Source organism: Homarus americanus, unplaced genomic scaffold, assembly GCF_018991925.1.
Source record: "Homarus americanus isolate GMGI-L3 unplaced genomic scaffold, GMGI_Hamer_2.0 scaffold2558, whole genome shotgun sequence".
In the NCBI taxonomy this organism is placed as follows: domain Eukaryota; kingdom Metazoa; phylum Arthropoda; class Malacostraca; order Decapoda; family Nephropidae; genus Homarus; species Homarus americanus.
In genome coordinates, this window is record NW_024745671.1 from 69,254 (window position 1) to 96,087 (window position 26,834).

At 41.0% G+C, this 26,834-nt stretch overlaps 3 protein-coding genes across 5 annotated transcripts in view; 1 reads left to right on the forward strand and 2 right to left on the reverse strand.

The window, feature by feature from the left end:
• LOC121878738 overlaps positions 1 to 10,964 on the reverse strand; it is a 30,458-nt gene extending 19,494 nt beyond the window's left edge. Inside the window, exons 1-13 of the mRNA XM_042385095.1 lie at positions 9,351 to 10,964; positions 8,957 to 9,119; positions 7,329 to 7,460; positions 6,855 to 7,033; positions 6,223 to 6,357; positions 5,912 to 6,009; positions 4,117 to 4,210; positions 3,012 to 3,159; positions 2,463 to 2,636; positions 2,078 to 2,190; positions 920 to 1,030; positions 582 to 716; positions 87 to 278 (exon numbers count right to left, since the gene is read on the reverse strand). Coding sequence (XP_042241029.1) covers positions 87 to 278; positions 582 to 716; positions 920 to 1,030; positions 2,078 to 2,190; positions 2,463 to 2,636; positions 3,012 to 3,159; positions 4,117 to 4,210; positions 5,912 to 6,009; positions 6,223 to 6,357; positions 6,855 to 7,033; positions 7,329 to 7,460; positions 8,957 to 9,119; positions 9,351 to 9,404 — 1,728 coding nt within the window. The 5' untranslated portion in view covers positions 9,405 to 10,964. The remainder of the gene's footprint in view (positions 1 to 86; positions 279 to 581; positions 717 to 919; positions 1,031 to 2,077; positions 2,191 to 2,462; positions 2,637 to 3,011; positions 3,160 to 4,116; positions 4,211 to 5,911; positions 6,010 to 6,222; positions 6,358 to 6,854; positions 7,034 to 7,328; positions 7,461 to 8,956; positions 9,120 to 9,350) is intronic.
• A 2,235-nt stretch (positions 10,965 to 13,199) lies between these two features.
• On the reverse strand, positions 13,200 to 26,463 carry LOC121878739. Of its 2 annotated transcripts, none has more exons than XM_042385097.1 (6): positions 26,382 to 26,463; positions 21,986 to 24,562; positions 21,515 to 21,675; positions 21,278 to 21,428; positions 20,741 to 20,905; positions 13,200 to 13,811 (listed from the first exon to the last, which is right to left on the reverse strand). In XM_042385097.1, the coding sequence occupies exons 2-6, from the start codon at positions 24,544 to 24,546 to the stop codon at positions 13,799 to 13,801; spliced, it is 3,051 nt and encodes a 1,016-aa protein (XP_042241031.1). In that variant the 5' UTR covers positions 24,547 to 24,562; positions 26,382 to 26,463; the 3' UTR covers positions 13,200 to 13,798. The 2 variants fall into 2 exon arrangements, with proteins under 2 accessions (XP_042241031.1, XP_042241030.1); XM_042385096.1 differs by lacking the exon at positions 13,200 to 13,811 and adding an exon at positions 20,378 to 20,534.
• On the forward strand, positions 16,413 to 20,041 carry LOC121878741 (peptidoglycan-recognition protein SC2-like). Of its 2 annotated transcripts, none has more exons than XM_042385098.1 (5): positions 16,413 to 16,457; positions 18,524 to 18,574; positions 18,713 to 18,904; positions 19,238 to 19,443; positions 19,769 to 20,041. In XM_042385098.1, exons 1-5 carry the CDS (start codon positions 16,454 to 16,456, stop codon positions 19,895 to 19,897), a joined length of 582 nt encoding a protein of 193 aa, XP_042241032.1. In that variant the 5' UTR covers positions 16,413 to 16,453; the 3' UTR covers positions 19,898 to 20,041. The 2 variants fall into 2 exon arrangements, with proteins under 2 accessions (XP_042241032.1, XP_042241033.1); XM_042385099.1 differs by lacking the exon at positions 16,413 to 16,457 and adding an exon at positions 16,725 to 16,977.
• Positions 26,464 to 26,834: the final 371 nt, after the last annotated feature.

The following is a 26,834-nucleotide window of genomic DNA, read 5'->3' on the forward strand; positions in this document are numbered from 1 at the left end:
ATATTAACAGTATTTTTGGGTCCTATATATGCTCAGGTCCTTAATAGATCGACAGGGGACAATAGTAGTGAGGATGGGACACTTACAGGATCCACTTGGGACACGTAGCCTTGGTAGTGGACAGTGAGGTCGCCGGTGATAGTGACATGTCGCGTGAAGGTGTAAGACTCCTCCCTGTTGGTGCAGATACCAGCCTTCACCATTGCCCCGGCCAGGTCGTCACCCATAATCCGTTCAGTGAATGACTCGCACCACGCCCGGGCCTCTCTATGGTAATCCTGACGCAGCCACAGCAAGAGGTTCAGGATTAATTTGGTTTAGGGTTAACTTTAAATTCAGTAATGGTGAAACAAACTACTATGTACTTCAAAGTAACCTTCTCTGAATTTGTCTAAAGAATTCACTATACAAATGATTTTAAACTGAATCCTCTTTAAGGGCAGTGTTTTAGTACACACTAGTCCCCAACCAATAATGATTAAGAAGTGTGTAGGCTAGATCTTAGGTGTGGTGGGGGTGTACAGTACTCCCAGGGGTGGGGGTGTACAGTACTCCCAGGGGTGGGGGTGTACAGTACTCACCGCCAGGGGGCTGATGTACTGCCACTGTGTGTAGAACACCAACGGACGGTTGGTTGGGTCCTGGGGATTGGCTACCGTAACCACCACCTGGTTCAAGGTATTTGGTAGACTACCAATCCACACCCTCTCTGCTCCCTGTACCATCAAGGTAAATAGTAAGGTAAACAATAAGGTAATCAACTAGTAAACAATGGAATAAACTGTTTAGAATTTCATATAGCCATCTTCATAGGGAGGAGTTTTATACACCTTCGAAAGATGGAAAAAATGGGTTTGAAGAATCTAGAGGAAGAATAGTTTACCACTTGAAGAGTAGTGAGAATGTATAGTGTACGTACAGCAGTGGAGACCTTGAAGTTTATATTGACGAAGGTCCACCCGTTGTATTGGTAGAAGGCCACCCCCGTCTGACCGTTGACCACTGCCAGTAACAGCTCACCCTGGGGGCCCTGTGACACATCGACACTTTTTGGATGAACACGGTACAAAAAATAATAAATCTAAATAAAAATTCCTTGATCGATCACCTATATTCAGGTAAACAGAGCCTGGAACACTTGGCTGCCTTGGGATTCAAAATCATTTATTGCTTCAACTTCAAATGTCTGCAATAACTTGTAGGCAAAGTGTACACCCAGGCAACACTACTTCGTGCATTATCTAACTAACCTTTTACGTTCTAAATGTAAAGTAAAACTAGTACTTCCGTCACAAGAAAAAAATAATGGTTCCATAAATTCCTTCTATTAGTCCAAGATACATTCATATTCACATCAAGGTTAATATTGACTTAATATTCCTATAACTGTATGGTCTATTGAATGACTTGACAAGACTTCAGTATATTTTTTTCGTATGACGGACTAGGAGTATCCTCTGAAGGGCATCATAGATAAAACAAAGTAATGATCAAGTTGTATAGAGGGGGTAGTGTTTACCCTTCATTTAAAGAGTAAAGATGTATCTAATTGAAGCAGCGCAAGGGAGGAGGATGTTCCAATAACGAGAATGAGCGACGGGTGAATCATAATGCAGACTAAATTGAAATTGCATGGTGCCAGGGGTAGAAGGATTCCAGAGCGTGGGGATGACCGATTAAGGTAACTAGGGGGTGGTGTGACCGATTGTGGTTGACTAGAGATGGTGACCGATCAGGGGTACTAAGGGTTGGGGGAAGGGTAGTGACCGATTTGGGGGACTAAAAAGGATGGCGACCGATTTGGAGGACTAGGGTATGGTGGAGACCGATTTGGGGGGGTGACTGGAGGGTTTTAATATCACCGGTACCCTAACAATGAAGACCCAAATTAGAAAAGAATCCTAATCCAACATGAAAGGGGGAAGATGAAGGGGGTAGATGAAGAGGGAAATGAAGGAGGGAGATGAAGATGAAATAATAACTTGTATCCGAGGAGAATTGACTTGGAGATGTAAATAAACAAGATTGTAGAAGGAGACCAAAAAAAAAAAAGTCTTAAAACAGTTGTGTACGGGACCTGGTAAACCGCCCACTCCCTGGCGCCGTAAGTCTGGATGCATTGGAAGGGGATGAATTTGTTGTCTTCGTAGCGGTAGATTACAGACTCAACAGCGTAATTCCGGTTCCCTTCTGTGGCAAATGAACATTAAATACGATAATTTTTAACATGCCTATCTGTGGTACAACTATTAGTATGCTCATCTGTGGTACAACTATTAGTATGCCCATCTGTGGTACAATAATCTATTTCCCTCTGGAACAAGCAGTAAAACCAATGGCCTTTAATGACTGTACAGGAATAACACGTCCAGTTATGACCATCCTATCCTTAATTGTTATTCCTATCAGCACACACGGGGAGATATTCCAGTTTTATCTTCTGTGTACGAGGAGTTTCATACCGTAGTCTAGTGTGTACTCATTGGCCACAGCGAGGAAGTACTCTGCGTCTGGCCCGCTGGTGAAACTGAAGGCCACCCAGTCTCGAGCTCCTCTGGTTAGGATCCTTTGGAAGGGCTGCATCCTCGACCGTGTCGGATCGTAAACAAAGATCTCGCTCTCGATGTTCGGGTTACCTGTACGAGAGGGTGGGGGGTGGGGGGGGAGCAGTCAAGATAACAGTTATCGGACTTTATGGAACTACGGATCAAGTTCAATACAGATTATCCAGGTTTAAGGGGAGAAATAACACATTCACTAGGGTTTAGAGATCTACCAGACCCTCCTTGTGTCAGCTACTTCTCGCCTCACCTTGCATTACTAAACCACAAATCTTAGATTCCCTTAAAATATTTCAAATTATCATTGAGTATTTATATAGTAAGTGAACCCAAAGGCAAATCTTTAAGTAACATACTTCACTATATGGTCATATGGGCCCCAAGACTCGTGTTAGATAATGTACAAGCAAACGTGAATACATGTTGCTGTACCTGGGTACTATTACACACCTTTGTCATCATGGTGGTTGGCGACGACCAGGAACTGCCTCGACTGGATGGTGAACGCCTCGACCCCCATGGCGTGCTTGGTGTTGAAGGAGGCGCTATCCAGACGGTCATAACTGCTGTACACCTCGAGGGACGTCATGACCGTCACCTGTACAACGCTTCTTTAATGTCTCCATCACTACAACTTGTGCACATTATCATCACTTACACTCACCACCGCCCCCCGCCCCTCCCTCCACGAAAAAGTACAATATTGTTACTTTTTCCGTTCTTTACATTTTCAAACGTTGAATGAAAGGTTTGGATATATTCCCTAAAGCAAAGTATGTTTGTATGCTTTTGGGTGACAGTATTCAAGTATACATACATTTATGAAGTATCTACGGAAATAAACCTTAAATTACTCATTTTGAAATTCCGGCAGTTCTGGACAAGAAAGTTTACTCAATATGTTTCCGTGCAGATAAAGGTGCATACTCGTACCTGTAGTCCGCTGTACCAACCGTTCAGACAGATGGACTAACACTGCTCAGAAAACCTCGAATCACATCGATCCAAGGGTTACCAACTTTTTTTTGTGGAGAAGGGAGGAAAGGGGGGGGGAGATAGATACATCATTATCGACACCAAACAATTATTCTGGTAAGCATTAACATTAAACTGATAAAAAGAGTTTCTAAGACCTAATTCACAAGATTGGTATTTGTCGGGAAATTCGACGGATCGGACACGTGATTAGTGACATATCAGGGAATTTAATTAGTAGAACAATTGGTTTTTCGTCTAAATTTTTATGTATTCTTTATTATAATTCCAAGACATTTGATGGATTTATTATAATTTGTCCCATTCATGTATTAAGTTTATTAGGAAACGTACCACTTTTAAGACATCACCGGCGGCAACCTGGCTTAATACGTTGCCAGACATAACTTTTTACAGCGCATCAACCAACAACTAGGCTAATGATTCAACCTCTTAAACTATACAGCTGATCCTTTAGGTGGGGACGGGTGTAGTGGAGGTAGGAAATAATCTAATTGGCAAGTCAACTCACGGGCGATTAGGATTTTTACACTGATTACAACAATAATCTCTTACTAACCTTTACCTTATAGATGACACTGTTGATCTCGCCCGTCTGCTTGGTGTAGTCGTAGGAGTTAGCGAACGCCAGGAAGGTATCATCGCCTGTCCTCCTGTAGGTGTTGTGAAAATTGTGTAAGACGTGGCAGAATAATTCAGGGCAGGATGCAAATGCATTACAGGAGGATCTAAATAAACTGCAGGGGTGGTCTGAAAAATGGCAAATGAAATTCAACACCAGCCAGTGCAGCGTACTTAATATTGGAAGAACAAATACTGTCAATGTATACAGCCTTGACATCAACCTAGAGAAGTCGACTTGTGAAAGACCTACGGGTACTTGCAAGCCCGGACCTACGGCCTAGAAAACAGTGCATTAATGTTCGAAATAAGGCAAACAGTATTGGGTTTTATATCTAGAAGTGTAAGTAACAAGAGTGCAGAGGTCTTATTGCAACTATATCTTGCGCTAGTCAGGCCGCACCTCGATTATGCGGTTCAGTTCTGGTGCCCCTATTATAGAATGGATATCAATTCACTGGAGTCGGTGCAGCGAAGAATGACGAAAATGATTCCGGGACTTAGAAAACCTTCCATATCAGGATAGGTTAAAGAAACTAAACTTGCATTCCCTAGAAATACGAAGAGTGTGAGGAGATAAGATACAAGTATTTAAGTGGGTGAAAGATATAGATAAAGTTCTTATAATATCCGAGCAGGAAAGGATTCGGAACAACGGATTCAAGTTGGATAAGTTTAGGTTTAGGAGGGAGATAGGAAGGAACTGGTTCACAAATAGGGTGGTGGACGAGTGGAACAAGCTTAGCAACTTTGTAGTAAGTGCTGGAAATTTTCAAAGGGAGGCTGGATAGATTCATGGATGACAGAGTGGTAGTAACTCTCGACAGGAGCTGCCATGCACAGGCCAACCGGCCTATTGCACTCCTTATTTTCTTATGTTCTTATGTGTAATAATGATCGCTAAATTAAACCATGACTTAAGTTTTTTTTTTAAGTCCAAAAATTATGAAATGCGAGCAGTATTAAAAATATACCATACGAGAAGTGTGAAGGGGACCTATAGCTGCCTTATAACACGTCATGCCCCGCAGGGAGTGAGAACACTAGTTCAACAATACAATTTAGCTGAAGAGGGAAGGAGAAAACCGTTTCATTAAAGCTTAATTGATATATCCACAAATTTCCTCTTATCTACAGCTTGTATAGGTAATATACAACAAGCATACTGTACACTATTCTAAGCTGGAATTAGAGTTTCCCTCTTAAGAGGCAATGCAAAAATGTCAAATATCACTTTGAATTAACTTCCGTATTATGAAATTTATCATTAGGAACCCGAGATTATATTCCACTTCTTTGTTTAACTCCCTCTCAGCCTTGTCCCACTCATCTCTTGTGACTAGTTTATTCCTCTCCCCTCGATAAGCTGACCCTTCCTCAGACCGTCAGCCACCAGGGAAGGGACGATACAATAACTTCTACCAGTAGGTGTGTGTGTGTGTGTGTCCAAGGGGCTCTACCACAGTGTTACGCCCGTATTATTTATCATCATCATCATCAATTGAAGAGGGGTTGTCGTGTTTCAACTCGAGTTTTTAACTAAATGAGTCCTGAGGGACACCGCAGTACTGCACTTAATAGGTGATGTGGCAGTAAAATTAACGAATTCCAGGAGAAGATAAGAGGTTTAAAAATACGGGCGTTAGTATGCCTAATTACAACCATTAGAACGGATCCAGTAGGATTGCCGGTTTAGGACTGGGGCCACTGACCAGCACCTGTGGCATACTCACCACATCGTCACGTCCTGGGCGCCTGAAGTCGAGAGGCCACGCTTGAATGCTACCTGGAGGCCGTTTGTCCAGGTGACCCGGTACACGCCACTCCCGACCTGTGGACACGAGGCCAGTTCACACACCAACTACAAACAAGGTTGTTTAAAGCGACACCCGTCGAGGTAAACTGGATCCAGTACAGTAAATACTAAACCTTCTGTACTCGAGACTGTCGCTAGCATCAATATTCTAACGTCTTTACATCCCCAAACTGTCGAGACTTTCACACAAACAAACTACTTAAAAGCATCAAACACCAAGCAGCTCACCCGTATCTTGTCTGGGAATTGGTCTGCCAGGGACTCCACACACACCAATTCAATGAAGATATCCAGCAGCAGCACTGGTTGACACTTTTGGGCACCCAAGGTTGGCACCGACGTCGACTGTAGTACATCACTCTCCTGAAACGTACTTTACTTTATAGTCAAGAGTTCGATAGTGTCTAAAGATTTCTAAAGTACCAGACTTTTATCACTACCTCTATACAACTTTTGTCTATACCAGGATGACCCGTCGACTTAGCCGCCTGAATACAAACATCACATTGAAAAACGTCTCTAGACTTTTACTTGTAATGTCACTTTCTCGTCTCCCAGCCCCACACAACCCACCAGACTTCACTAAAAGTTTGGTCTTTTCTTCACATCCCTTCTGTCTTCCATGGTCTGCCTCATCCTCGTTAACACATCTTTCACCAACCAAAAGTCCTTTCATTTTCCTTCCCCATCCCCTTTGCGACTTCCCCTCGTTCAAAAAACTCACCAATTATCTTAAAGTTTGCCTTCCTTTCCATTTCTTCGTTCGTACCATTCATTCACAACACATTTCAACTCCCATATACTCTTCCCCCTACCCTCACGTCCCGTTCCTTCTATCCCTTCCCTAGGCCACCACGCACCAGGTGTAGCATGTAGACGTGTAGAGTACCCGGGTTCTGGAGTGTGTAGGAGCTCGTCACCAGCCAGAAGAGGAGGCCGGCGTGCTCCACCATCACCATAGAGATGGCTCCACTCGGCGACGCGAACGTTTTCAACTTCATGTTTACGTTTTCAGTCAAGCCAGTCATCATCCAATAGCCTGGGTGTATGAGCGCATTATATCAAAACATTTCATGGTTTATCTTTGGTTAACTCCACATCCTGTTTGCAGTTGGTTTCAGTTACATTATGTTGAAAAATTGAACTTTAAGATTATTTTACGGTGCTGTATCAAGCTTTACTGGTTTTGTAAATAGTTAATTTAGCCCGTTCATGACAGCCGTTTACTTTGGCTTACGTGTAGCTCACGGTATACGCGTATTTTTATCACCTTAGTTTATTTCATATTCTTAAAGATCCTGACCAAAGGAAACCGCAATACAAGGAAGACTCACCCTTCAGGTCCCTGGTGAGTTTGGTGGGGACGGCGTGAGCTCTGCGTCGTCTGTGATGCACCTCCACTAAAGACTTCATATGATCCTGCCATGTCGTCACAGCATCCACCCGGAACCTTGCCATAAGAGCTTCTGTAAAACCAAGAGAGATGGTTTAGCTATTGAGTACGAGGGAAAAACAGCAGACAAGACAACACCAGTGGACTACATCTTCCTGCAGACAACGATGGAAGATTTAGGCAAGTTACCCAATTTACTGAAACCATTAAGAATATTAAAGGGAAACTAAAGTAAATGTTAAAACGGATGACGGACCTTTACTTAGCCGTGTGTATTCAGTCTTGATATTTTTACTTTACGCTCAGTGAAGCTGCTCGAGGATTCAGGCTTGTTCAGGATGCTCCCCTTTAAGTATTTGTAAAGGTACGTAGACACGTTTGTGCGTGTGTTAAAACTACATTTGATGGTTTGATTCTGTTGTAGATGCCTTACATGCCGTAGCTTCCATGTTTATATATTAGTACCATTTTAGGGGCTTGAACTACCAGGCACGAATACATTAAAAACCTTTCACTTTATCTTAGTTTTTACAACACGTAATTATCATGTAAATACTTTAACACCTACTGTAGTCTTGACGCCGAAAATGTAAAGGAATTTTTAAGAATTTACAAATAATAAACCAGTGTTGCAGGTACGAGTTAAACCTTTAGGGAAGACCTGTCAACCACTCTTATGTCCTCTACTGTCAACCACAGACAGTTAACATTGGACTTTAAGCTCAACCCGAGTCTTAACCTCGACGATTCTGAAGTGGTAATGAAACATTCACCAAAACATAACATTACGCTCTATGAAAATATCTTATTGGAAGCGAATCCAGGTTATAGTTTTAGAATGACAACCAAACAGGAACTATGATGAACAAAAGCATATAGATGTTTACGCTTTCGTGATAGACAACGAGTTGCAAAACTAGATTATTGTTGTTGACTTTGTATCTACTATACTCTGGCTAAAAACTTTCCATTCCAAGTACGGTATTTCCTTCTCGATTCATATTTAGAAACGTCTTTTATAACCAACCCCACAAAGTGTAATAAATTTAATGGTATGACTTATTTTTTTACAGAAGCAAGGCCCGTAAATAATAATGCTTTAAAATACAAGTACAGCTCTTAACATTGTTACTCCCAGATTAGTACTTAAGGATTTCAACTCCTTTTCTCGGAGCACCAAGAGCTACGAGGACTGTGACAAATGCCACAAATGTTTCTCAAGATCAACAAAGTCCAGCTTCATGACCACACCAATAAAAATTTGACTCCAGTGGATTACCACAAAAATTTACTCTTTTACTAAACCTTTCCTCAAAGTAAACGTGGATATAACCAAATTGGCCAAAAGAACACAGTACTCTCCTCTTGCCCTGCTAGCCATCGACCCATTTAAAACCACTTTCTAACCTCACATTCTCAACCCCCCCCGCCCCCCTCTTCCCCCACGTTTGGCTACGATTAACCTTGAACCATCAGGATCTATAAACCGGCTCCTAGAGACCTATGGCAGCCCTAACAAGTTGGTAGATGGATTTGTTTACTCACGTGAACCTTTTAATCCCCGTTTACCTTTGTCGTGGGTCATCGTCACGGTGTGGAGGCTAGACCACACCTCGTCCAGCAGCCGGCCGCCGTCGTCGCCAGGGATGGTTACGTTCACTTCCACGTAGTCCATCGCCAAGGTGTGATCCAGGGGGTCCTCTTGCCTCATCTCAGCTGCCGCGTCATATACCTTAACAGTTCATTCTAGTGTTAGTGTACAACCCAAATCCGTACCAAAATACTATAATAACTGCAGTATATGGCCGGTTAAACTAATAAATACTGTATATGCATCAATCACCAATATCCTCTACATAAAACTTCAAAAATCCGTAAAACTATAGGTATTAGGTTCATAATATCAAGCATTAACATGAACAAATAAACTAACTCTCCCCTAAGACCTCCTCCCACCACTCACCACCAGCAGCAGGACCGCCAGGATCAACACGCCCCACAAGGAGGTCAGCGCCATGATCCCCGTTCTGCAGACACCTTTGTCCTGATGTACACTGCCGGCGAGAATAAAAATCCATTAATGTCTATTCGTCACTGAACCACATACAAAGATCCTCTGTAAAAATGGTGTAAAATCAGTAGCGTCTTTGTCCTCACCTCATGTACAGGTGTTAATAGTCTTAAGTCAGAACCATTTAACTTTGCTCTGAAAACCACACTTATATTGTAGAGGACCACCACCACATATAGCAAGAGACTACCATCAAATATGTCAAAGGAACTACCACTACAGACTTGTTTAGTTTAGGTCGTATGCTATCGAAGGCTTAACGCCATAGCCCTCCCTAGAAACTTGAAACAGATTAAGAGCTATTTTCATAGTTTTCTTTCTAGTCTCGCTAACAAATTTACATTCTATAATTGAAATAAACTCTGGTAAAATACCGAATAAAAGAAATTAGGAAACGAATGAACTTCACTATACGTCTTGGGTACGGAGGATTGATGCTAGGCTCCGGTAGCAATGTCGCGTCGTTATAAGCGATAACACCAAAAGAAAAAGACTTAAAAGTACCATTACACTTTATATTCACCAGGATAAAAAAAAAGAAAGAGAGAGTCGGAGTTGCTATATAAATTCATGCTATTTGGCGAATTCCATACCCATATTTCCCCTACCATTGTTTACCAAACCTTATCTAACCAATCTACCTCTGAATGATCCAATATTGCCTATAACAACCAATGACACCATGATCAAAAGAATATACGAAGCCTTACTTACGTTAACACATCAGATTATCTCCCATATAAAACTACTATGTGACGTGAATACACTTCCAACAACAACAGACAGGAAGACTTACAGCAACTAAACCTCTTATAATGCGTCTTTGGCGGTGACGGGGAGTGAACTGCTGCTGCATATCATAAACTATCAGCAAAGACGGTTATTTTAGGACAGTTACATGACCAAGACTAGACTGTCAGTACTGTATAGCGGTGTCAAGCAGGTGTGGTTGTAAGTTACGGCATCACGACAACAGATGGCGCGCAAATGGTTAGGTGCCTTGACACTGCCATCAAGTCGAGTTCCAGGAAAAATAAATGAGGCTATTAGGTAATTTACTGTATAATCATTCTGGACGAAGGCATTAGGTCTACCAAGGTTCTATGCATATATGTATAGTGTGTGTTTATATATGCTACTAGGATACATGGAGAAGAACCTCCATGTGTTGATGTAGAGGAGTATAATGTGTTGCCTCCAATTACGTAATTAATTTCCGGTATTCTTTTGTAACTGTATGCTGGACCTTTCCATCTTTTCCCAATTAGAAAAACTACGATAAGGTAAAACGACTTCACATACTCCAGTAAACAGAAAGACACCACTATGTTTATTCAGGAAACATGAAAACACCTTAAATTATAAAGTCCCACAATAGAATTAAAATTTGGTAGGGAGGTGCGAGTGGTGTAGTAGTGAATACGTCAAAGAACACAGTCTCCTTCATCTCACCTCCACCCGGGTAATGCACTTTTTTCAGTTCATCAATCCATCAATTGTGTTAAGCTAGAGTGAAGAAACTAGTAAAAAAAAAAAAAAAAAAAAGGAATATTCGAGAAGTACACAGTTGTTGGTATGGTGGTCGTTCTCATATCCTCTCAGCTTGTTGCCTGTGGTGATCGACTGGGGGGGAATTCAGAGAAAAATTTATATAAATATCATAGCGAAGACAAAGAAGCTCTCCTCTCTCTGTATACAACATCAACTGCTTCATGATTTGGACGTAAAGATTAATTTTCTTCTTAGGAAATTAAATTATCACCTGTTCTCATTTCTTCCGTGTTCTTCCTCCTTCATCCATTTCTTTTGTTCTCACTTCTTCTTCTCTTTGTTCCCTCTTCTTCTTTTCCTTCTCCCTCTACGTCTACTGTTCACCCTACCTGACACAACCTTGTGAGACTTTGAACAGAAAAAAAAAATATATATCTTTCTCTCCTACGCCCATCTTAGGACTCGACCCCACGACCATCAACTGCCAATCCCACTCGCCCACTGCGCCTCTGAAGAGTATAAAGGAGAGTGTTTTATAGGCTATTAAGGGGCTTTTTATACAGGGGCTTAGGCTCTGTCCTTGTTTCACTAAGGATTTATATATCGGCTTTAGGAAAAGTTTACGTTCTTTTCAGTCCTAATTGACTCGAGTCCTAATTGGCTCGAGTCCTAATGGGCCCCAGGTCTCAGTAGGTTCCATTCCTAATAGCTCTCTAACCTATCTTAATTGATAGTATCTGAACCTTTCTTAACCTAACCTATCCATTAGATATCGGTTTTATTGAAAGGAAATTTAAGTTTTGATTAAATTAGTAAGAACGAAATTAGTTAGTTGAAGGTCTCATTGGTAAGGTTAAAGAGAATTGGAAGAAAAAATAAAAGCTAAATTATTCTCTCGCCAAAATACACTATTGTCAACACCGCTATGGTAATACTAACACCTTTATGATATTACTAACACCATTATATTCCAGATCATTTAAAATATCACCGAAGAACCTGAACAAAACGAACGCCTTGTATACATAAAGTACAGGACAATAATTCGAATAGAGAAATTGTGTATTGGTCGAGAAAATATTTTTGTTTCTGAATTAATTAATAAATTCAGTTCGAAATATTTTCCAAGTAAATGTTCCTGCGATATTAAACATTATGTAATACAGAGGTCAAAAATCATGCCTGTGATAAATTAGAAGTTGGTCAGAATAAATAAGAAACGACCGGGAAGGAAGGTGATGTATCTACAGGAATATTTTATCTTCCCTGAGTTGTGGGTAAAAGTTCTTTATCAGTTATTACCTTCCTCCTCACCTGTATCAGTTAATGAACACACACACACGCACACACACACACATATATATATATATATATATATATATATATATATATATATATATATATATATATATATATATATATATATATATATATATATATATTGATATATATTGATAAAGCCACACAGGAAAAGGGAAACAATGAGCAACCTTACAAAACATCAGGTCAAGTCAATAGCGTGGAATCTACTAACCCACACACAACCACCACCACCACCACCACCACCACACACGAAAGAAGAGCTTATAAAAATGGGCGACGTAACTAATCATGTCAAGTTAGGTAAAAAATATGAGACCCACTAATCATCCACCCTACATTTACCTCAAATGCATTCAAAGCATTTTTAACCTTGGGCCACTGAAAAATAAATTTATGTAACATATTATCAGTTTTTTACCATCACTAAGGTTTATAGAATTCATTTCCGTAATCAACCTTGCGTCAACGAGAAGTCTGTCTGTGTGGTGTGCGGTGGAGGTGGAGTGTGGATTAGTGGATCCCATGTCATTGACCTGACCTGATGTTTTGTAAGGTCACCTTATGTATATAAGCGTCTCAGTCTCTGTAAATTCAGTTGCCTCCGAAGATGTCTTGAATAAAGACGAAAGCAAATGTGCTCCAGTGTTTCCCTTTTCCTGTGTGGCTTTATGAAAAAAAAATATATATATATATATATATTGGCAGGGTTAAGAGGTTTACGCAGGATTATACGTTGTTTGGTAGGGTTATCCAGGATAGTGTTATATTTACTAGGATGATTAACCTGAACCATTGCATTGTAAAAGTCTAAATCCCGCTCCAGTATAACATTACAGTTGTTTTTGTAACATTTAATACCCGGGTCAGTGCGGTGTGTAATTGGTTGACTGCACTTCAGCTTCATAATAATGAACGGTATCATGTGTGTGTTTGTTGAGGGTAATGCTGAACACAGTGGTGGGTTGAGTTACATCAGAGGGCTGGTGTTGATGGAGTTCTCTCTTTGCTATCACTCGGAGTCGAGCATGACGATCACCGAGCGATAACATGTGTGGAGCATTACGTCTAGTGCGGGAGGGGCGTCGGCAGCGTCATTCCGACGTTAGAGTTTGTCTGCCTCGACACGTTACATCTTAATAGGTTTCTACACCATAAAGTAATCCCCCATAAAGAGCCACGGTTGGAGTGATGGTCTCCCAGGTGTGGGTATTGATTTGGCACATTTTAATTTAGTCTTGAGTGTTACTTGTATCTCTTCTATTGGTCACCACCTCGCCAGCGCCTTAAGGTGTCTGTATGTCTCGCTGCCATACAACAGGGTGGGAAGGACCACTACGTGATAGACGAGCGGCTATATTTATGGTTTCAACTTCCTACAACTGAAGACATGGGTAAACAGTCAAACAGTTTGCCAAAGGTTTAAGAATCACATCTGGTCCAATGTTGGATGTCCTCGTCAGGTCCGCAGTGGTGGGAAGGTGGGAGCCAAGGTGTCAGGTGTGACGTGTGGCTGGAATCCATCTCCCTTAAAGCCTCGATCTGCCAAAATAGACAAGTAGAAATTAAATTATTTCTCTCTCCAAGAAACGGTATCCTTTACCACTTTGTTCCTGATGGTGAAATACGAAGGAATTAGAGGCAAGTACAGGAAGTCTAGCATATAAAGATTCCTCAAGGTGTAAATTAATTTAATGCGGAGGAAAAACAAAATCCCTCTTGCCAGCAGAAGATGTGAGGGTGTGTTTACTTTATTGTGAGTAGGCTCTGAGCAGATCTATTTAAGTCACTAATGGAAGTAGAGTTCCCTTGCCTGAGCTAATGGAACAGCTCTGAGCTAAGTCATAAAGGAAGCGCATTATCAATACACCTCAATTTTACCAAGTTAAAAGGTTCCCTCGACTTACAACCAGACCTTAGACAACGGGGAGGTTTAACACAGGCCTCGAGGTAAACTCCCTAAAAGGTGTGTTTCTGGTAATAATGAAACTAAATCTCTGGCGATAAAAATCCCTCAAAAGTCTATCCGTCTTGATTCACTCCTCCAGCCATTATTCCTTTCAACGAGTTTTGGTTAGGTTAGGTTAGGACCACATCAGGGGTTCGCATAGGTGACACGATACTGTTTTTTTACAGCCTGTGTTTCTCTTAAATGACTCACAATAAAATCTTTCTCTACCGCAGTGACTCCTTCTGTCGACGTTACTAAAAGCTCTCTCTCTCTCTCTCTCTCTCTCTCTCAGACATCTTTATCTTTCTCTCGTTTGTCTTCCTCAATTATAGATATTTTCCTTGTCTGTTTGTTATCAGTTGTCATTAAAGGATATAAACCTGAGATGTTCTCCTTCACCACAAACTACGCCTTTTCTAACCTAACCTAACCAAAACCCAACCTAACCTCACCAAAACCCAACCTAACCTCACCAAAACCCAACCTAACCTCACCAAAACCCAACCTAACCTAACCAAACCAAGCCTAACCTAACCAAAACCAAACCTAACTTAACCAAAACCCAACCTAACCTAACCACAACCTAACCTAACCTCACTAAAACCCAACCTAACCTAACCACAACCCAACCTAACTAACCAAAACCCAACCAAACCCAACCAAACCCAACCTAACCCAACCAAACCCGACCTAACCCAACCAAACCCGACCTAACCCAACCAAACCCAACCAAACCCAACCAAACCCGACCTAACCCAAACCCAACCTAACCCAACCAAACCCAACCCAACCCAAAACCCAACCCAACCTCACCAAAACACAATCACAACCCAACCTAACCTAACCAAAACCCCAACCTAACTTAACCAAAAACCCAACCTAACCTAACCACAACCCAAACCTAACTTAACCAAACCCAACCTAACCTCACCAAAACCCAACCTAACCTAACCACAACCCAACCTAACCCAACCAAACCAAGCCTGTCCTCTAAATCAAAACCCAACCTAACCTAACGAACCTAACGAAAACCCAACCTAACTTAACGAAAACCCAACCTAACCTAACCACAACCCAACTTAACCTAACCAAAACCCAACCTAACCTAACCACAACCCAACCTAACCTAACCAAAACCCAACCTAACCTAACCATAACCCAACCTAACCTAACCAAACCAAGCCTAACTAGATAATTCTATGTTTCTCCCTTGAAAATTTCCCTCATTTCCCTAAACTCTTTTAATTAATTACCTAACGAGGTAATCAAGTGCTGTTAAGTAGGATGAAAAATGTCCGCCATTCCAATTGTTATTTGTTTGTTGTTGTTGTTCTGTGTCACATGTAAACAAGAGCTGTCTGAGAACATGTCCACAACAACACAACTATTAGGTTAGGTTAGGTTAGGTTATATTCCTTCATGTTCTCACTCTATAAATAACTTCCTTCATTCCTTATCCCTCCTTCATTCCTCCTCATTCCTTCTCATTCCTCCTCATTCCTCCTCATTCCTCCTTATTCCTTCTCATTCCTTCTCATTCCTCCTTATTCCTTCTCATTCCTTCTCATTCCTCCTCATTCCTCCTTATTCCTCCTCATTCCTTCTCATTCCTCCTCATTCCTTCTCATTCCTTCTCATTCCTCCTCATTCCCTCTCATTCCTTCTCATTCCTTCTCATTCCTTCTCATTCCTCCTCATTCCTTCTCATTCCTCCTCATTCCTTCTCATTCCTCCTCATTCCTTCTCACTGCCCGTACTACTCTCTCTCTCCCCACTTTTCACTCAGCATATCCCGTCTACACCATCACACCTGCCTGATCCACACACAACACCTTTTGATAATTCTTGACACAGGTGACAGGGAAATTAATAACCTCCTTGAAGGGATGGGCTCACCTGCAGCTTAATTTACCTGATGGCTCAACACCCTTACCTAACCTAACCTAACCTCATCTAACCTAACCTAACACTTTTACACTTTTACTGTATTATATAACTTTTGGTTCTATTCGTTATTTTGACACACACACACACACACACACACAGACGAATGTATATCAAAGCAATAACATATAACATCCATGAGACGTGTTGTTATCTTTACACAACAGCGAGGAGCACCCTAGAGATAAGATAACACGGCAGGATATACAAGACGTGTCCCCTTGAAGACGATATGTTAAGACTCGCAGAAGCAATACGGATCACCTGACGATTAGAGACACCTAGTGAAATGAGTGAGTGATAGAGGGTGTAGTGTAAGATACTGTAACGTGGGTGTAGGATACTGTAACGTGGGTGTAGGATACTGTAACGTGGGTGTAGGGTGGGAGACAAGGAGAGTACTTGAGTTTTTTTTTTTTTAATCAAGAACTTCTTCATATTTTTTTTAGGGGTGGGGGGTGGGAGGGCCTGTTTAATGGTGTCAGATGTTGGTCGGGATTTTTTTTCTTCGTCTCAATAGTTAAGGTCAAAGGTGAAACACAACAGGAATTGATCATGTCTCAGTGTGATATGTTATAATGTTTCTAAGCTGACTGTACTGCGTCGCTCATTCTTGCTCCACTCATTCTTGCGCCACTCACCACTCAGCGTACAGTCACCACTCAGCGACAGTCACACCAAGCACGACAGGAAGAAATCTGAGAGTTAGTGATAAACAGTGTGTCGTAACTGCAACAAGTGTCTGTCTGTCAAACTCTCTTGCTACTCAACTATATTGTACACAAACTTCAAGTATTCTTTATCGTCACAATAGTAAGTATAGCTGATATTTTATTGGTTTATTGAGAGAGAGAGAGAGAGAGAGGAATTACGCTATATTTATGTGTAAAACGTATGTGTAAAACGGTAAATCCGCTTAGAATATATATATTTTTTTATCAGTAAGTGAATAAGGTGAGTGAGTGAGTGAGTGAGTGAGTTCCCGACCGATGACATTTTTACGGGTTTGGTGACGATTAGGAGTGGCGTACAGTGTAGGATTATAATTAGATCATGTATTATTGCGTAAGGTCAGTCAGTCAGTCAGTCAGTCAGTGAATCAGTCAGTCAGTCAGTCAGTCAATGAGTCAGTCAGTCAATGAGTCAGACAGAGTCCCCCACGAAAGACTAATAACAAAAGTGGAAGCTCATGGCATTAAAGGAGATATTTTAAAATAGATTAAGGGAGTGGCTACAGGACAGGAAACAGCGAGTGAGCATTAACGGCACTAAATCCGATTGGAGTAAAGTCACTAGTGGAGTTCCCCAAGGCTCAGTACTTGGACCATTATTATTTATTATATACATAAACGACATAGATATTGGCGTAGACAGCAACATAAGTAAATTTGCTGAAGACACTAAAATAGGGAGTGTGATTAAATCTGACGAGGACTCCGCAAAACTACAGGAAGATCTAAAAAAAAATCGAATGGTCTGAAAAATGGCAGATGAGATTCATTGTGGACAAATATAAAGTACTCAGTATAGGAGATGTAAGCAGGGAAACCAGATACCAGATGAACAACGATGTTATTGAGAAATCCGACTGCGAGAAAGATTTAGGAGTAATGATAAGTAGAAATCTTAAGCCAAGTAAACAATATGTATTTGCTCGAAACAAGCCTAATCAAGTACTTGGGTTCATACAAAGGAGTGTTAGTTACAAGACTAGCGAGGTCATCCTAAAACTATATCTTGCGCTTGTGAGACCTCACTTGGATTACGCAATTCAATTCTGGTCACCGTATTACAGAATGGATATAGAATCCTTGGAAAGAATTCAGAGGAGAATGACAAGGCTAATCCCGGGCAATAGGAACCTTGAGTACAGAGACAGGTTAAAGTTTCTTAATTTGCACTCCCTCGAGAGACGCAGAGTGAGGGGCGATAAGATAGAGGTGTATAAATGGAAGTCAGGGCTGAACAAAGGGGACATTACAAAGGTACTCAAACTATCCAACCAGGAGCGAACTCGTAACAATGGTTTTAAATTAGAAAAAATCAGATTTAGGCGCGAAATAGGTAAACATTGGTTTGGAAATAGAGTAGTGGACGAGTGGAACAAGTTACCAAATATCATCATTAACTTGAATACGCTGGATAGCTTCAAACATAGGTTGGATGGATATATGAGCAATAGGGGTTGGGTGTAAATGGGACTGCCCAGTATGGGTCAATAGGCCCGCTGCAATTTCCTCCATTCTTATGTTCTTATGTTCTTATCAGTCAGTCAATTAGTCAGTCGGTCAGTCAGTCAGTCAAGCCGTGTACAGAGCTATCTAACGCAGTCAAAACATATTTCCATTTTTTTTTTTAGGTGAGAAGGACTACTACTTTATACCTGCCAGAGCGTGTATATCTGACATGGGTAAGTGACGTAAGTATTATGTACAATATCAACTAACACTAAAGTATCTAAGTGTATATTTTAGGTTAATATTGTTGATGTTATAGTATAAGATAAACTTAATCTACCCTATCTGACTGTTTTACTACACATTGGTAGGTGGGAAAGTGTCGTCAGTAGAGTTAGTATACCGGGAAGAGTGGGGAGCGCTTGAACCAAAGAGCCTCACCCAGCTAAACCCTCCCATGAGTAAGGTGATCATCCACCACACGGCCGCCGGCAAGTGCACCACGAAGGAGGAGTGTGTTGAAGAGGTGAAGAAGACACAGAGAGTACACATGTATTGTAATGGTAAAGTTACGTTTTATATATATTTTTAAATTTTGTTTAACATTTCAGTAATTAACCTTAAACTCTTCATTGAAACGTGTCTTAGAAGTGAACAAGGTGTAACAAGTCTTCGTAAATCTTCTTCTTAATCTTCACTTAAGTTATGAGTATATAGGATAGTCCCAATCATTCTATTTTTTAACCCCTAAATAAAACTATATTCGTTTGTACCTGATTTCTAAGTACACCTGTCATCCTCTTGGTAATCCTAACCTAACCTAACCTAACCTAACCTAACCTAACCTAGCCTCACCTAACCTAACCTAGCCTAGCCTCACCTTTTTTTTTCTTCAGCTTGGGACGACATTGGCTACAATTTTCTGGTCGGGGAGGATGGACGAGTGTATGAAGGCCGAGGCTGGTACACTCTAGGCTCACACTCAATGGGCCACAACACCTCCTCTTATGGTATATGTGTGATGGGCAACTTTATGGAGGAACTACCTAATGATAAAGCCCTCTCAGCCCTCAAGGAATTTATCAACTATGGCGTACAAAAGGTAGATTGATAATACATATTTTTTTATTACAAATTAAATCAAATATTCATAAAACACAATGATAAGAATGGTACTTTCCAAAAGGTAATTGATTATTATTAAAATATAGCTATCAAAATATTAATCTATCATAGAAGTTTATAATAATTTATGCATAAATTCAAAATACCTATATACTAAAATTTAACCATAGTACATTTAAATGGGTTTCTTCATATTTTACCCATCCTGTTATATACTCCATACAATATAACACTACCTTTTATACGACTCATATGTATAAACGGGATATATAAAACACTCTTATAATGGGATGTTTTGACAGGGGAAACTTACCGAAGGATATGAGCTGTTTGGTCACAGAGACGCCCAAGCCACAGACTGCCCGGGACTTATGCTTTACAACCATATACAAACTTGGTCCAACTTCAGCCACAGAAATTTACGTGATTAATGATGAATAGATAGATAGATATTCATTAAAAAATCATCTTACAACTTTACTTTGATTCAGCACGCATTTAGACACGGATGACGAAGCACTACACACACACACTGTATTTGAATGTTACTTTGAAAAATAAATTATGGAAATATATTGTTTACGCATTTGTTTATTCCTTCACCCAGTATCCATGAATCATTCCTTGACTCAATATCCATGACTTGTGCCTTGGATCACGTCGCGGTAAACTAGGTTGCTAAAATTGTATCTATCTATCTATCTATCTATCTATCTATCTATATATATATCTATCTATCTATATATATATATTTTTTTATTGTACTCATGATATTAATAGTAACAATAATAATAATAATAATAATAATAATAATAATGATAATTTAATGACAATAAATTAAACGATTATTTTATTGTTGTTTTATTTAATTTTTTATTGTATTTTATTTATTTATTTTTTTGGACTCCGTGAAGAATTTTTCATAGCGTACTGACTTTCCTTTCTGGGGGTGTTGGAGAGTGTTGGAGATTATACCTTCTGAGGGGGGGGGGATGTTGGAGTCTGTTGGAGACTGTTGGAGATATACACCTTCACCCTATTAGCTTCCAGATATCCTTGTCTACCTTTCTACACATACAAAAAAAAAAATCCACATTAAACAGAGGGAAAAATAGGTAAATTAACTGCTATTTCTGATGCACTGATTTGTATTAAGTATTTAACATTATATACAGATAATGTATAATGGGTAATACATACTTATACATACACATTAAAAGCACATACGACATATACTTACATAAACATATATAATACAGTACAGTCACACTTACCGTAAGAAGGAGTATCCACAGTAGCTAAGGGTAACATCATCGGCTCCCGTTACATACACGGTATTCAAGAACACACGGACTTGGTGGACCATTAGTTGATTGCCTAAATCTTGCAGGTCTTGGTCACTCAGATTACTCTCGGGAAAGCACAGTATCCAATACTCCCTTTGGTGGGAAGAAAAGTTAGTTAGTTAGTGCTGAGGGGTGATTAGTGCTGCAAGTCGCGCGCGTGTTTTATATTATTATTATTATTATTATTATTATTATTATTATTATTATTATTATTATTATTATTATTATTATTATTATTGTTGTTGTTGTTGTTGTTGTCATTATTAATGGTATTATCATTATCATTGTTGTTGTTTCTATTCTACCTTCATGATCACCAATATAATGACAACATATGATGATCAGAAACCATCATTATTTACTTCCCACATTTGTAACAGATAGTTGAACGAGTCCTCATAGAGTTACGTTCACTTACATCCAACACATACGTTCACTTATATCCAAACACGTACGTTCACTTACTTCCGACAGGGTAATAGTTGTTTTGCCACCTCCGCTGCCCAGACTAAGTGTACTGCATCAAGGCCAGAGAGAGCTAGGAACATCTTGCCATACGCCTCAGGAAGTGGGCGAGGCAGGAGAGAAGGTTGGACTCCCACAGGTACATGAATCCCTGAATAAAAGAACAACACATAGCCTATAATATACTATACTCCACACACACACATACACACATATACACACTGGCCATAAACGTACCAAGGCGGAATAGTGACGGTATACGTTGATTGAGGGAGCAGAGAGCACTGGTCAGCTCCAAGTCGTTGCCAGATACACTCAGGTAAGGCTCCACCAGTGACTGCGGTAACGTCTTCACATTCACACTGCTCAGCTGACCTTTGAACTTTCTCACCTGGCAACTGAAAGATATGTACAGTAAGGTAGAAAAACAGTCAAAAATAATAATAATTCGTCAAAAGAGACAAACTAAATATAGGTTGAAGTAATAAACAGTGAACCAAATATGACCATGACAGGAAAGTATATCATCGGTTTAATATATACATATATATATATATATATATATATATATATATATATATATATATATATATATATATATATATATATATATATATATATATATATATATATATATATATATATATATATATAGTAAACCTTTAACACCTGTGCCCTGTGATACCTGTAATTTCTGTAATAACTTACTTCTGGAGGACACAATGGAGAGCCTTATCAAACTTGGTGCTGCAGTGCCTTGGGTGCTTGAAGTCATACTCGAAGTTAATATCCACTTCACACTTGACGTATTTAACCATTACATCCATCAAGTCGTACACGAGGGTAAAGTCTTCTGGATGGGAGTTGATGTTGATTTCTAAACTGTGTGGTCGAAGATGTGGCAGAAGAGACGTGTAGACCATAATGTTGGTCTCTTCTAGCACTATCTTCCCCGTCACCATTTCCGGAATGTATTGAACGATGTACTTGGTGACGGTAGCATCACACCTCACGTCACTCAGCAGGTCCACCCACTGCCTACTGTCTGTCATGCCTGAATCTCTGAGGAGGGTCACCAGCTCCTTGGCCGTGCTGTCCCCTATTGCTCCCTCAAGGTGGTAAATACCAGCTAAATGAATCAGGACATTCTGGTACTTCCTTAATGACAGGGAGGAGGGGTCATCTTGGTGCAGTTCCTCTAGGAAGCTCAAGATGGTCGAAGGCGCATTTTTTTGTAACAATAACTCGTTGGTTTTGTCCACGATGTCTTGATTAATTGACGGGTGAACTTTAAATTTAACCAGGACGTCCTGAATACTACTTAAAACTCCAGGTATATCAACGGTGGAGTATTTACCCTGGAGTGAATACATGATACACAAGGCACTATAAAAGTCCTGAACTCCCTTGTGTGGGAAACTGAGATATGAGTCAGTGCCAAGCGGTGTCCAAGTGATCTTCTGTTGCAGGAAGGAGCTGATAATTTCTTCAGGTGGCAGTTGAACAGTCAAGCAGGTGTTTCTAAGTTTATCTGCTATACCTTGTGTTAGAGTGATGGAATTGTCTTTAAGGCCTATGAGGGATTCTCGGCATAATTTAATAAAGAAATATTCAACTCTTCTCTCCAAGTCCATGGTTTTTGAAAGCTGAGTCTCCATATTATTTTTCAGTCGATCAAGAAGTTTCTCTGTGGTCATATCTTTTATTCTCTTGTACAGTTCAGTTGTCGTCCTCACACTGTTCACTTTACTGGGACTTGTGGCCCAGAGGATGGTAAGCATCACTAAGTTTAGGGGAAGCCTTAAGTGGTCCTGGAGGCTGCGTGGGGCTCTTTGCAAATACTCAATCAGACTTGATGTGCTCACTTGACTCCTGCCAGATTTTATCAGCTCGTCATGGTATGTGGTTGCAAGCTTTGTGCAACTTTCGTCTGGAATACCCAGAAGTTTTATATGAACAGGTTTAAGATACTTAGGAATAATCTTGTAGAAATCTTTCACCATATCTGGCCTTGTTGTGCAAACTACGGTAATGTTACTCATGGCACTCAGAGGTAGAAGTTCACAAAACAACTCATGTGATGACTTATTTAATTCGTCCAAGCCATCCACCAACAGGAGGAGCCTCAATTCAAGTGCACATTTGACCATATCTTCATCTCGATATTTCTTGGCGGTATCCGGCATCAACGACCGGAGAAGCTGTACAAGAGAGCTAATGTGGGGGTTTCTGCACTCCATGAAAAGAAGCAGGTGGTAGTTCGTGAGGCCCTTCATGGTGTTGTCTCCGGCCTGCCAGTCGCATAAAATTTTTCTCAGCAGGGTAGTCTTACCAACACCTGCCTGTCCCTCAATAAGGACGATACCAGACACATTAGTAAGGTTGCAGGCGGTGTTCTGGACGTGGTTTATGATTTGCTCATAGTCAATTTGCATGTTGTGAGAGGAAGGGACAACTTCCTCAAGAACCATGCGGGTAAAAATAATGCCAACGTTAAGGGCAAAATCTGCGCCGTCGATAAAGGACACTGGGTTGAGGTGGGTCCATTTTATGTAGGTCTCCAACAGCTCCGGTTTACCATACGTTATAAGTAGACCCTTTAGCTGTTGAAAGAGATTGTGGCTCTCGTAGCTAGTGATGTCATCGTTCGTCAATGGCTTATCCCTGGTGTTGTTGAGCTGGTCATTCATGGACATTATCAAATGGTTCATAACAATTTGGTCAAAATAATTCATATTCTTGGCCGCCAAGAGAGCTTCTGTCAACAGGTTCCTCAGTTGCTCTGTCTTGTTTATGAAATCTGTGTGGCTGATTTGTAAACTTCCATGTACCAATTCATTACGGAACATTTTTACCGCCGCGAGCTTTTGATGAAGGTTGTCGTCAACTGAACCAGGTGAGACATGAGCGCGCAAGAGGGTGATGCTCAGATGAAGTAATGTTATGTCATAAGTGTCTCCATTAATATCCGTTTTAAGCTTCTTACGCTGGGCCTGGTCCAACTTTTGTTTTGACTTTTTTGCGCTAAGGTTCAGGAACTCTATAAGAGACTCGTTTAAGGGCTTGCCCGCCTGCTGAGCCACCATGCGATACACCTCCAGCATCATATCGCGGGCAGTGCAGCAAGTCATCTTGTTAACACGGAGGTAATTTATTTCCTCCTTCTTAAACGCCAATGTTGTCTGCTGCAGTGTTGGCTGTTGCTGGGGCGTCTGTGCTATGGACATTGATTGAGAACCTGACACGGGTGGCAGTTGAGGGGTCCACATGGTTGACTATTATGACCTATTGTATAGAATAAATAAAAGTGAACAGTTAGATATATACACCTGAACTGTATACTCTGAGATGTAGTACACGTTACCTTTAGTTAATTAGCTGTTAGACACCTGTAGATTTGTTCCCTACAAACTGAAGATTCAACGGAAATGAAATGTGATCATGATCTTAATTTATGAACAAAAACTAGACCATACCTCTCCCTGACTACACACCTCCCTGACCACACATCTCCCTGGATACACACCTCTCTGACCACACCTCCCTGACCACACGCCTCCCTGACCACATCTCCCTGGCTACACACCTCCCTGATCATACACCTCTCTGACCACACATCACCTTGGATACACACCTCCCTGACCACACACCTCCCTGACCACACTTCCCTGACCACACCTCCCTGATCACACATCTCCCTGACCACACCTCCCTGATCACACACCTCCCTGACTACACACCTCCCTGACCACACCTCTCTGATCACACATCTCCCTGACCACACCTCCCTGATCACACACCTCCCTGACTACACACCTCCCTGACCACACCTCCCTGATCACACACCTTCCTGACCACTCACTTTCCTGACCACACATATCCCTGACCAGGGCAATGACACTCAGTGCCTAGCGACCCAGCACGCCAGTCGTATGGGAGTGACTTGCTGCTGCCTAGGGTGCTTGCAGCTGTAGGGCGGCACCGGAAACGCCCCGTGGCACTGAGACCAACTGCCAATGATGACAGCCACACAGTTACCTCGTCTTCATATAAGTTAAAACAAATATTTTCATTCCTTTTACCTTATGGGAACCAAACTCCATAAAACGCTTTAAGTGACTATTTATGTATAATTTTAGATACACCATTAATAAAACGCTACAGAATCACATAGAATGTAAGAACAAAAATATAGGTAATTTGGTAGTTTTCATCCGTAGTGACTGCTTGAGTCGTTGAGTATGACGTGGTGTAAACCTGTATATTACCTGAATAAGAAGTAATCGTTACACGCAGTTTACGGAAGAACTCGGCCACAATTATTTTTTTTCTTTTTTAAGGTTTTCATTATTAGACTCTACAGTATACATAATTTTTTTTTAAATTTCAAATGCGATTAGTCTTATTATATTCTGAACTCCTGATTTCGGTAGATTTTAATTTTATTGAAAATTTCCTTGATAACCAAACTCAGCTGCCAGGTTGCCAACTGAGATATTACACTCATTACAAATCTCGCTGCGATTCATTACCAAGCCGAGCTTTGACAACTAAATATTCCATGAAGTTGGAGTACTTCAAAGTAATTGAATGTTTTGAAGTACATTTTACCAAGTACAAGTACCAAAATGTTGGTACAGTACTTGATTACGAAGTACAACTACATACTTGAACCTAAGCCTGTAGGAAGGAAACTTGTGTGTTGATGCTATAGCTACACATTAACCCCAGAGGCAGGGAGCAGGCAGGGAGGGAGTGAGGGGGGGCAGGAGGGGGCAGGGAGGGCAGGCAGGGAGCAGGCAGGAGGGCAGGAGGGAGGCAGGGAGCAGGCAGGCAGGGGGTGAGGGAGTGCAGGGAGTTGAGGGAGGGAGGGCAGGGAGGGAGGCAGGGCAGGCAGGCAGGGAGCAGGAGCAGGCAGGCAGGGAGCAGGGAGCAGGCAGGCAGGGAGTGAGGGAGGGAGGGAGGGACATTTTTCTGGAACACTATATATATCGTATATCGTAGTCATTAATTTAACAAACAAACAACACGTTACTTGTGGTCGGTATCTTAACCTTCCATAAACCTTCATCGCTTCGTAAGTAAAATACTCAACAATACTTACTAACGTGGTGGTGAAGATGCTGTAGTTGGGGCCTCACAGTACAGGAGAGCACTAGTGGTGGTGTGGTGGAGGTGGTGGTGTGGTCGACTGACGGTCGTCACTAGCACTCACTCGACACTCAGTTGCACCATGAGGTTGCCTGACGTGCATTATAACTACTACTACTACTACTACTACTTTTTTTATGGCCTCCAGCCTCCCCCAATAGCCACACCTTCGCCACCATTTTATTAACTTAATATTAAATATCCTAATACATAAGTAGCTATCCTATCTGTGTTGAATTAGTTGAGCCGCAGATCTATGCAGCATTCAGTGACTGCAGCCTCATAGTCAATATCTGCAACTGTTGTCGGCTTTGGGGCCGTTGCTCTCGTGCCCCTAAGGCAGAGCAAAGCCTACTACTACTACTTCTAAAAATAATAATAACTATATTAATAAATAGTCAGTGGT